At 33.8% G+C, this 12,500-nt stretch overlaps 2 protein-coding genes across 4 annotated transcripts in view; one reads left to right on the forward strand and one right to left on the reverse strand.

The window, feature by feature from the left end:
• The window catches only part of LOC147466470 (uncharacterized), a 10,382-nt gene extending 508 nt beyond the window's left edge, over positions 1 to 9,874 (reverse strand). Inside the window, exons 1-4 of the mRNA XM_086535441.1 lie at positions 9,851 to 9,874; positions 3,468 to 3,614; positions 3,106 to 3,236; positions 2,894 to 2,912 (exon numbers count right to left, since the gene is read on the reverse strand). Coding sequence (XP_086391567.1) covers positions 2,894 to 2,912; positions 3,106 to 3,236; positions 3,468 to 3,614; positions 9,851 to 9,874 — 321 coding nt within the window. The remainder of the gene's footprint in view (positions 1 to 2,893; positions 2,913 to 3,105; positions 3,237 to 3,467; positions 3,615 to 9,850) is intronic.
• LOC147466469 (uncharacterized) overlaps positions 1 to 12,500 on the forward strand; it is a 21,817-nt gene that overhangs the window by 1,022 nt on the left and 8,295 nt on the right. For all 3 annotated transcript variants that reach the window (XM_086535445.1, XM_086535446.1, XM_086535443.1), the window contains exons 2-3: positions 6,202 to 6,300; positions 12,193 to 12,470. In XM_086535445.1, the coding sequence (XP_086391571.1) occupies positions 12,204 to 12,470 (267 nt within the window). In that variant the 5' untranslated portion in view covers positions 6,202 to 6,300; positions 12,193 to 12,203. The remainder of the gene's footprint in view (positions 1 to 6,201; positions 6,301 to 12,192; positions 12,471 to 12,500) is intronic.

A 12,500-nucleotide genomic window follows, 5' to 3' on the forward strand; every position in this document is an offset into this window, starting at 1 on the left:
ATCTTTCAGGAAATAATATCTTTGGTATTTTTATTCCTTGTCTTATAATCCATTATATCTTTTTCCTTTTCATTCTCATTATTGGCCTCATTTCGTCTTATATTTCATATTTTGCTAATACTTATTCTCATTATAATAATCACTTTATTTTTTGTAGCTCTCAATGTGATCACTTTCTTTATTCATATCATTAATATCATTTTCACTTTCCCTTCATGATATTTTGGATTCTCATTTTAAATTACTCACTATCACTATCACTGTCATATTAATATTACTTTACATTGACTTTATATGCATCATTTTGATCATTATCATTTACTTACACCCTCATTCCAAGTATCATTAACATTGTCATTATCATGTTAATTCGTGTCCATATATATCTCCATTCCATTTGTCATTATATCCTTCTATTATAAGTAATCTATTAATTCTCTCATAATAATTTTATAATGATTCTTACCTCTCTAGCTATGTGATAATATTCATTGCCATTCATTGCTGTTATTTTTATGAATTATTATTATCAACATAATTGATATCTTCATTATTATTTTCATAACTAATATTATTATTAATATTATTATGATCATTATCTCACGGACATTCTCACTCACATTCACCTTCTCCTTGTCATTCTCACTCACATTCACCTTTCACTGCCATCCTCACTCACATTCACCTTTTCATTGTCATTCTCACTCACATTCACCTTCTCATTGTCATTCTCACTCACATTCACCTTCTCATTGACATTCTCACTCACATTCACCTTCTCACTGTCATTCTCACTCACATTTACCTTCTCATTGTCATTCTCACTCACATTCACCTTCTCACTGTCATTCTCACTCACATTTACCTTCTCATTGTCATTCTCACTCACATTCACATTGTCATTCTCACTCACATTTACCTTCTCATTGTCATTCTCACCCACATTCACTTTCTCATTGTCACTCACTCACATTCACCTTCTCAGTGTCATTCTCACTCACATTCACGTTTTCATTGTCATTCTCACTTATTCACCTTCTTATTGTCATTCCCACTCATTTACCTTCTCATTGTTATTCTAATTCATATTCACCTTCTCATTGTCATTCTCACTCACATTCACCTTCTCATTGTCATTGTCATTCACATTCACCATCTCATTGTCATTCTCACTCGCATTCACCTTCTCGTTGTCATTCTCACTCACATTCACCTTCTCATTGTCGTTCTCACTCACAATCACCATCTCATTGTCATTCTCATTGTCACTGTAACTATCATTTACCTTTCATTGTCATTCTCACTCACATTCACATTGTCATTCTCACTCACATTTACTTTCTCATTATCATTCTCAATCACATTCACCTTCTCATTGTCATTCTCGCTCACATTCACCTTCTCATTGTCATTCTCACCCACATTCACTTTCTCATTGTCACTCACTCACATTCACCTTCTCAGTGTCATTCTCACTCACATTCACGTTCTCATTTCCATTCTCACTCACATTCACCTTCTCATTGTCATTCACACTCACCTTCTCATTGTCATGCTAATTCACCTTCTCATTGTAATTCTCCTTCACATTCACCTTCTCATTGTCATTCTCATTTGCATTCACCTTCTCGTTGTCATTCTCACTCACATTCACCTTCTCATTGTCATTCTCACTCACATTCACCTCCTCATTGTCATTATCACTCGCATTCACCTTCTCATTGCCATTCTCACTCACATTCACCTTCTCATTGTCATTCTCATTTATTCACCTTCTCATTGTCATTCTCACTCATATACCTTCTCATTGTTATTCTAAATCATATTCACCTTCTCATTGTCATTCACACTCACATTCACCTTCTCATTGTCATTCTCACTCACATTCACCTTTCACTGCCATCCTCACTCACATTCACCTTCTCATTGTCATTCTCACTCACATTCACCTTCTCATTTTCATTCATACTCACATTCACCTTCTCATTGTCGTTCTCACTCTCAATCACCATCTCATTGTCATTCTCATAGTCACTGTAACTCACATTTACCTTCTCATTGTCATTCTCAATCACATTCACCTTCTCATTGTTATTCTAGCTCACATTCACCTTCTCATTGTCATTCTCACCCACATTCACTTTCTCATTGTCACTCACTCACATTCACCTTCTCAGTGTCATTCTCACTCACATTTTCGTTCTCATTTCAATTCTCACTCACATTCACCTTCTCATTGTCATTCACACTCACCTTCTCATTGTCATTCTAATTCACCTTCTCTTTGTAATTCTCATTCACATTCACCTTCTCATTGTCATTCTCATTTGCATTCACCTTCTCGTTGTCATTCTCACTCGCATTCACCTTCTCTTTGCCATTCTCACTCACATTCACCTTCTCATTGTCATTCTCACTTATTCACCTTCTCATTGTCATTCTCACTATTTACCTTCTCATTGTTATTCTAAATCATATTCACCTTCTCATTGTCATTCACACTCACATTCACCTTCTCATTGTCATTGTCATTCACATTCACCTTCTCCTTGTCATTCTAACTCACATTCACCTTTCACTGCCATCCTCACTCACATTCACCTTCTCATTGTCATTCTCACTCGCATTCACCTTCTCACTCTCAATCACCATCTCATTGTCATTCTCATAGTCACTGTAACTCACATTTACCTTCTCATTGTCATTGTCACTCACATTTACCTTCTCATTGTCATTCTCAATCACATTCACCTTCTCATTGTCATTCTCACCCACATTCACTTTCTCATTGTCACTCACTCACATTCACCTTCTCAGTGTCATTCTCACTCACATTAACGTTCTCATATCCATTTTCACTAACATTAACCTTCTCATTGCCATTCTCACTTACATTCACCTTCTCAATGTCACTGTGATTCACATTCACCTTCTCATTGTCATTCTCACTCACATTCATCTTCTCATTGTCATTCTCACTTATTCACCTTCTTATTGTCATTCTCACTCATTTACCTTCTCATTGTTATTCAAATTCATATTCACCTTCTCATTGTCATTCTCACTCACATTCACCTTCTCATTGTCATTGTCATTCACATTCACCTTCTCATTGTCATCTCACTCGATTTCACCTTCTTGTTGTCATTCTCACTCACATTCACCTTCTCATTGTCGTTCTCACTCACAATCACCATCTCATTGTCATTCTCATTGTCACTGTAACTATCATTTACCTTTCATTGTCATTCTCACTCACATTCACATTGTCATTCTCACTCACATTTACTTTCTCATTATCATTCTCAATCACATTCACCTTCTCATTGTCATTCTCGCTCACATTCACCTTCTCATTGTCATTCTCACCCACATTCACTTTCTCATTGTCACTCACTCACATTCACCTTCTCAGTGTCATTCTCACTCACATTCACGTTCTCATTTCCATTGTCACTCACATTTACCTTCTCATTGTCATTCTCACTAACATTCACATTGTCATTCTCACTCACATTTACCCTCTCATTGTCATTCTCAATCACATTCACCTTTTCATTGTTATTCTCGCTCACATTCACCTTCTCATTGTCATTCTCACCCACATTCACTTTCTCATTGTTACTCACTCACATTCACCTTCTCAGTGTCATTCTCACTCACATTCGCGTTCTCATTTCCATTCTCACTCACATTCACCTTCTCATTGTCATTCACACTTACCTTCTCATTGTCATGCTAATTCACCTTCTCATTGTAATTCTCATTCACATTCACCTTCTCATTGTCATTCACACTCACATTCACCTTCTCATTGTCATTGTCATTCACATTAACCTTTTCATTGTCATTCTCACTCGCATTAACCTTCTTGTTGTCATTTTCACTCACATTCACCTTCTCATTGTCGTTCTCACTCACAATCACCATCTCATTGTCATTCTCATTGTCACTGTAACTCACATTTACCTTCTCATTGTCATTCTCACTCACATTCACATTGTCATTCTCACTCACATTTACCTTCTCCTTTTCATTCTCGCTCACATTCACCTTCTCATTGTCATTCTCACCCACATTCACTTTCTCATTGTCACTCACTCACATTCACCTTCTCATTCTCATTCACATTCACCTTCTCATTGTCATTCTCACTCACATTCACCTTCTCATTGTCATTCTCATCCACATTCAGCTTCTCATTGTCATTTTCATTCATATTCACCTTCTCATTGTCATTCTCATTCAAATTCACCTTCTCATTGTCATTCTCACTCACATTCACCTTCTCATTGTCATTCTCATTCACATTCACCTTCTCATTGTCATTCTCACTCGCATTCTCCTTCTTATTGTCATTCTCACTCACATTCACCTTCTCATTGTCATCCTCACTCACATTCACCTTCTCATTGTCATTCTCACTCACATTAACCTTCTCATTGTCATTCTCACTCACATTCACCTTCTCATTGTCATTCTCACTCATATTCACCTTTTCTTTCTCATTTTCACTCACATTCACCTTCTCATTTTCATTCTCACTCACATTCACCTTCTCATTGTCATCCTCACTCACATTCACCTTCTCATTCTCATTCTCACTCACATTCACCTTCTCATTGTCATTCTTTCTCATATTCACCTTCTCATTGTCATTCTCACTCATATTCACCTTCTCTTTCTCATTCTCACTCACATTCACCTCATTTTCATTCTCACTCACATTCACCTTCTCATTGTCATTCTCACTCACATTCACCTTCTCATTCTCATTCTCACTCATATTCACAATCTCATTCTCACTCACATTCACATTGTCATTCTCACTCACATTCACCTTCTCATTGTCATCCTCACTCACATTCACCTTTTCATTGTCATTCCCACTCACATTCACCTTATTATCATTCTCACTTAATTCACCTTCTCATTGTCATTCTCTCTCACATTCACCTTCTCATTGTTATTCTTTCTCATATTCACATTCTCATTGTCATTCTCACTCACATTCACCTTCTCATTGTCATTCTCACTCATATTCACCTTCTCATCGTCATTGTCACTCACATTCACCTTCTCATTGTCATTCTCACTCACATTCACCTTCTCATTGTCATTCTCACTCACATTCAGTTTCTCATATTCACTCACACTCACTTTCACCTTATTTTCATTCTCACTCCCATTCAGCTCACTGTCATTCTCACTCACATTCACTTTATTACTCACATTCAATTTCTCATTGTCATTCTCACTCACATTCACCTTCTTATTGTCATTCTCACTCACATTTACCTTCTCATTGTCATTCTAACTCATTCACCTTATCATTGTCATTCTCACTCATTCACCTTCTCACTGTCATTCTCCCTCACATTCAACTCATTTTTATTCTCACTCACATTCACCTTTTAACTGTCATTCACACTCACATTTACCTTCTCATTGTCATTCTAACTCATTCACCTTATCATTGTCATTCTCACTCATATTCATCTTGTCACTGTCATTCTCACTCACATTCACCTCACTGTCATTCTCACTCACATTCACCTTTTAACTGTCATTCACACTCACATTTACCTTCTCATTGTCATTCTGACTCACATTCAACTTTTCATTATCATTTTCACTCACATTCACCTCACTGTCATTCTCATTCTAATTCACCTTCTCATTTCCATTCTCACTCACATTCACCTTCTCATTGTCATTCTCACTCACATTCACCTTCTTATTGTCATTCTCAATCACATTCACCTTCTCATTGTCATTCTGACTCACATTCACCTTTTCATTATCATTTTCACTCACATTCACCTCACTGTCATTCTCATTCGCATTCACCTTCTCATTGTCATTCTCACTCACATTCACCTTCCCATTGTCATTCTCACTCACATTCACCTCCTCATTATCATTATCATTCACATTCACCTTCTCATGTTGATTCTCATTCACATTCACCTTCTCATTGTCATTCTCATTCACATTCACCTTCTCATGTTGATTCTCATTCATATTCACATTCTAATTGTCATTCTCACTCACATTCACCTTCGCATTGTCAGTCTCACTCACATTCACCTTCTATTTGTCATTCTCATTCACATTCACCTTCTCATTGTCATCCTCACTTCCCTTCTCACACTCATTACTCACAAACAGACGTCTAACAGAAGCATCTTCCTCCCTCAGGTCGGACTCCCTTACACTGGGCTTCCTTGAACGGCCATCATGCTGTTGCAGGGACGCTCCTCGAGAAGGGCGGAGAAGTGAACGCCAAGGCTAAGAATGGTAAGGCGATTGGAAAGTGAGTGACTTCTTAAAGGTACCAGAAGAATTTTGCTTTTGTTTCTTTTCTCTTCTTTGTCTTCATGGAATTTTATAACAATTATTGTTATGATTCAATAAGGAAACCTTTATCATTATTTATCATTAATTTTATTGATTCATTCTTTATATTTATTTTTATATTCAATAAATGTTTCTATAAAATATTTCTATAAAAGATTCTATAAAAGTAAATTTTCTATATTTCTTTGTACTATAAATATTATACTTATAACGATTAGTTATAACAATTATGATAATAAGTATGATGATTTTAATTATGATTGATATCATCATTATTATTTTCATGATTATCTAAAAGAAATATGATCATCCTGATCATCAATCATAATCATCATCAATGGTGCTATTCATATTATCATTATTATTTCATTACTATAACTATCATTGTTACTCCCATTTCTACTAAATTATCAATTGTTATCATCCTTCCTCTCATTATTGTTATTTTGATGGTGATCCTGTTCTTGTTCTCCTACATGCTTTCGTTGGTGGTGTTGTTGCGAGGTCTTTGTCAGTGATGACAATGATGATAATGGAGAAAGTAATGGCAACAAAAGCAACAACAATAATGATGATAATGGAAAGTTTCATAATGTTGATGGTGGTAATGATAACAATATTAATGATAAAGTAATCATCACTGAAAATGTTGATGATAATACTTTCATGATGTTAATTATACGAATGATAATGATAATGATATAATTATGATAATAATAATAATAATAATAATGGTGATTAAAAAGGTGAATATTGATAGTGATAATAGTAATAGTAGTAAAAATATTTTATGATACTAATGATAGATTAAATTATTCCAAATATTTGACATATGTTTTATGAATAATCATTAATATTGTAAATTATATTTACTTTAGATAATAATAATAATCATTTTTATTCTCATTGATTGTCATTATTGTTGTTATTATTTTTAAAAACTATTATCATTATTAATATTATTGTTATTACCACCAATATTAATTTCATTACTACTACTATTATCACTATTACTATCATCATCATCATTAAAGTTATCATTTTTATTACCTTCATTGTTATCATTAGAATTATTGTTATAATTATCATAATTATTGTTATCATCAATATTTTTCATATTATTGTCATTATAGTATTTGTTATTTTTTTATTACAATTCTTCTTATTATAGCTATCTTTATTTTTATTTTTGCATTTTTATAATAGTCTTCACAGATACAATGGAAGCTTAACAATTGCAGTGATTATTATGTGTAATATCATTTCTGTTATTACCTTCTCATCATCATAAGCATTTTTTTCTTTTCCTTCTCATTTCTATGTCTTTTCATAATTCTTATTTTCACTATAATTATTTTATTATTTGCATTTTTGATATTCATAATATTCATAGTATTATCATCCTAATCATCTTTATTAATCGCATTATTAAAATTAGTCTCATTCTCACTGACATTCACTTTCTCATTGTCCTTCTCACTCACATTCAGCTTCTCATTGTCATTTTAACTCATTCACCTTCTCATTGTCATTCTCACTCATTCACCTTCTCATTGTCATTTTCACTTGCATTCACCTTCTCAATGTCATTCTCGCTCACCTTCACCTACTCACTGTCATTCTCACTCACATTCACCTTCTCATTGTCATTCTCACTCACATTCACCTTCTAAATTTCATTCTCACTCTCACTCACATTCATCTTCTCATTTTCATTCTCACTCTCACTCGCATTCACCTTCTCATTGTCATTCTCCCTCATATTCACCTTCTCACTGTTATTCTCACTCACAATTACCTTCTCATTGTCATTCTCACTTACATTCACCTACTCATTGTCATTCTCATTTACATTTACCTTCTCATTGTTATTCTCACTCACATTCACCTTCTCATTGTCATTCTCACTCACATTCACCTTGTCATTATCATTCCCACTCACATTCAGCTTTTCATTGTCATTCTTACTCACATTCACCTTCTCATTGTCAATCTCATTCACATTCACTATCTCATTTTCATTCTCACTGACATTCACTTTCTCATTGTCATTCTCACTCACATTCACCTTCTCATTGTCATTCTCACTCACATTCACCTTCTTATTATCATTCTCACTCACATTCACCTTCTTATTGTCATTCTCACTCACATTCACCTTCTTATTGTCATTCTCACTCACATTCACCTTGTCATTATCATTCCCACTCACATTCAGCTTTTCATTGTCATTCTCATTCACATTCACCTTCTCATTGTCATTCTCATTCACATTCACCTTCTCATTTTCATTCTCACTCGCATTCACCTTCTCATTGTCATTCTCACTCATATTCACCTTCTCACTATCATTCTCACTCATATTCACCTTCTCACTGTCATTCTCACTCACATTTACCTTCTCATTGTCATTCTCACTCACATTCACCTTCTTATTGTCATTCTGGCTCACATTCACATTCTTATTGTCATTCTGATTCACATTCACCTTCTCATTGTCATTCTCACTCACATTCACCTTTTCATTGTCATTCTCACTCACATTCACCTTGTCATTATCATTCCCACTCACATTCACCTTGTCATTATCATTCCCACTCACATTCTCACTCATATTCACCTTCTCACTATCATTCTCACTCACATTCACCTTCTCATTGTCATTCTCACTGACATTGACCTTGTCATTATCATTCCCACTCACATTCACCTTGTCATTATCATTCCCACTCACATTCAGCTTTTCATTGTCATTCTTACTCATATTCACCTTCTCATTGTTATTCTCGTTCACATTCACCATCTCATTTTCATTCTCACTCACATTCACTTTCTCATTGTCATTCTCACTCACATTCACCTTCTCATTGTCATTCTCACTCACATTCACCTTCTTATTATCATTACCACTCACATTCACCTTCTTATTGTCATTCTCACTCACATTCACCTTGTCATTATCATTCCCACTCACATTCAGCTTTTCATTGTCATTCTCACTCACATTCACCTTGTCATTATCATTCCTACTCACATTCAGCTTTTCATTGTCATTCTCATTCACATTCACCTTCTCATTGTCATTCTCATTCACATTCACCTTCTCATTTTCATTCTCACTCGCATTCACCTTCTCATTGTCATTCTCACTCATATTCACCTTCTCACTATCATTCTCACTCATATTAACCTTCTCACTGTCATTCTCACTCACATTTACCTTCTCATTGTCATTCTCACTCACATTCACCTTCTTATTATCATTCTGGCTCACATTCACATTCTTATTGTCATTCTGACTCACATTCACCTTCTCATTGTCATTCTCACTCACATTCACCTTCTCATTGTCATTCTCACTCACATTCACCTTCTCATTGCAATTCTCATTCACATTCACCTTCTCATTGTCATTTTTACTCACATTCACCTTCTCATTGTCATTCTCACTCACATTCACCTTCTCATTGTCATTCTCACTCACATTCACCTTCTCATTGTCATTATCACGCATATTCAACTTTTCATTGTCATTCTTACTCATTCATGGTAATGACAATGAGGATAACACGATGGCTTCCTTGTTCTTCCTTCTTGCAAACACCCAAGTCTGCTCACAGCTTGCTTGCAACAAATATGGTTATGCAGGTGCTGTTAAGAGGAATGCACTACTTAGCATTCGTTTTACAAAAAAGCTCTTCTCGCAACTTAGAGGTTTGCTAAGTACAAAGGTAACATATCCAAATGAAATATCAATAATATAAGTTCATACGAGAAAAGATATTACCTATTTAGTTTGATTATTATAATGATAATGATAATACTAATAAAAATAACCATAATAATGATGATAATGATAAGAATAAGAATAACATTGATTATGATTATATAAAAACATTAAAGATAACGATAACAATCATTATTATTATTATCAATATTAATATCAAACTAGTTAGAATGACCATTATTATTTTTAAATAATTCTTATGACTGATATCATAATTTTTTTCATTATAAATATTATGTTAATGGTAATAGTAACTCCAACAACAATGATAGAACTATAATGAGATCCTTATTTTCATTATGGTTATTATTTTCCTTCATATCATTGCCATCAGAATATGCATTAAAATTATAAAGACCATAATCATTCTTAGAATCATGATGATTCTCATTCATGAATACTTTCCCATTTTCATTTCCACTCTCATTTTCTTCATCATTTTCCATCCCTTTCATTTCATTCTCTAGTCATTTCGTGCTTATTCATAAGCTTTTCTTTTAGTTTGTATTTATCAAAAATATTTTCATTAGCATCATTATCATTAATATGATAATAATTACGATTATAACAATTGTTGCCATTCAAATTAGCATTGACATTTTCATTCCCCAATTAGTTCCCTTCTCATTTTGATTCTCATTAACATCATCACGACAGTTTTCATTTTAATTTTTATCCTCGCAAGTCTCAGAGCCATTCCAGTCGCAACTCTCCTTCTGCAACTCTTTGTCACTCTATACTTTCTATATAATTCTCCTTCTCCTACTCTTTGTCACTCTATACTTTCTTTATAATTCTCCTTCTCCTACTCTTTGTCACTCTATACTTTCTTTATAATTCTCCTTCTCCTATTCTTTGTCACTCTATACTTTCTGTATAATTCTCCTTCTCCCATTCTTTGTCACTCTATACTTTCTGTATAATTTTCCTTCTCCTCCTCTTTGTCACTCTATACTTTCTGTATAATTCTCCTTCTCCCATTCTTTATCACTCTATACTTTCTGTATAATTCTCCTTCTAGTCTTTGTCCCTCTATACTTTCTATATAATTCTCCTTCTCTTACTCTTTGTCACTATATACTTTCTGAATAATTCTCCTTCTCCTATCTTTGTCACTCTATATTTTCTGTACAATTTTCCTTCTCCTACTCCTATTCTTTGTCACTTTACATTCTCTATATAATTCTTCTACTCTTTGTCACTCTTTTTTCTGTCCAATTCTCCTTCTCCCACACTTCATCATATTTATTTATCTTCTCATTATCACTCTCAGTTTTCTCTTTCCTTTTCATCTTCATGCTCATCATCCATTATCATAATGTTCTCATTAATGAGTTGTCCTAACTCATTACTTATACCATTGTTTATATTAACACTATTGTTATTTTTACTTACATTTATAGAATATCATTGGTTAATTTCATTATTATTTTTAGAGATGTTATATTGTTTTATAACTAACTTTATTGTACTGTAATAATTATCATTCTCTTTTGTTATTCATATTTGTATTTTTTTTCTAATTACTTCTATCAATATTTTGTTATGTATGAATATATATATATATATATATATATATATATATATATATATATATATATATATATATATATATATATGTATATATATACATCTATAAATATATATATGTATGTATATATGTAAATATATATATATATATATATATATATATATATATATATATATATATATATATACATGTGTGTGTGTGTGTGTGTGTGTGTGTGTGTGTGTATGTGTATGTGTATGTGTATGTGTATGTGTATGTGTATGTGTGTGTGTGTGTGTGTGTGTGTGTGTGTGTATTGTCGTCATCAATATTATTGTCATATTTCATCATCATATATATCTTGATTTATATAATATATTTTCAAATATATATCATATCTTTATCATTATACATTCACATCTCACTTATTTCTGAACAAATTTGAATAAAAATGAAAATAAGAAAATTAAACAAGTGTTTCATTGAAGAGCAACATTTAAACATTGACAAGTTCTACAGTCAAGTTTACCTTCAGGACAGACAGCAATGCACTTGGCAGCTTTGATGGAACACACGGCAGTGCTGGAAGTCCTTCGGGAGGGCGGGGCCGACGTGGACGCTGCAGATGATTATGGCAACACGCCCCTTCACAAAGCAGCTTCACAAGGGCATCTCCTCGCTATATTCATGTTGACGAACTTTGGGGCTTCCACGTACAAGAAGAATAAGAGTGGAAGGACTCCGCAGGACTTGATGCCGAGATCTTTCTCCACAGAGAGCCGTGGCATGGAACTTTTCCAAAGCGCGTCCATGGTAATAGATTGTATTGGTCAGACTCTGGTT

This window comes from Penaeus japonicus, unplaced genomic scaffold, assembly GCF_977035675.1.
Source record: "Penaeus japonicus unplaced genomic scaffold, GWHDUDI00000001_assembly GWHDUDI00000629, whole genome shotgun sequence".
Taxonomy (NCBI): Eukaryota; Metazoa; Arthropoda; class Malacostraca; order Decapoda; family Penaeidae; genus Penaeus; species Penaeus japonicus.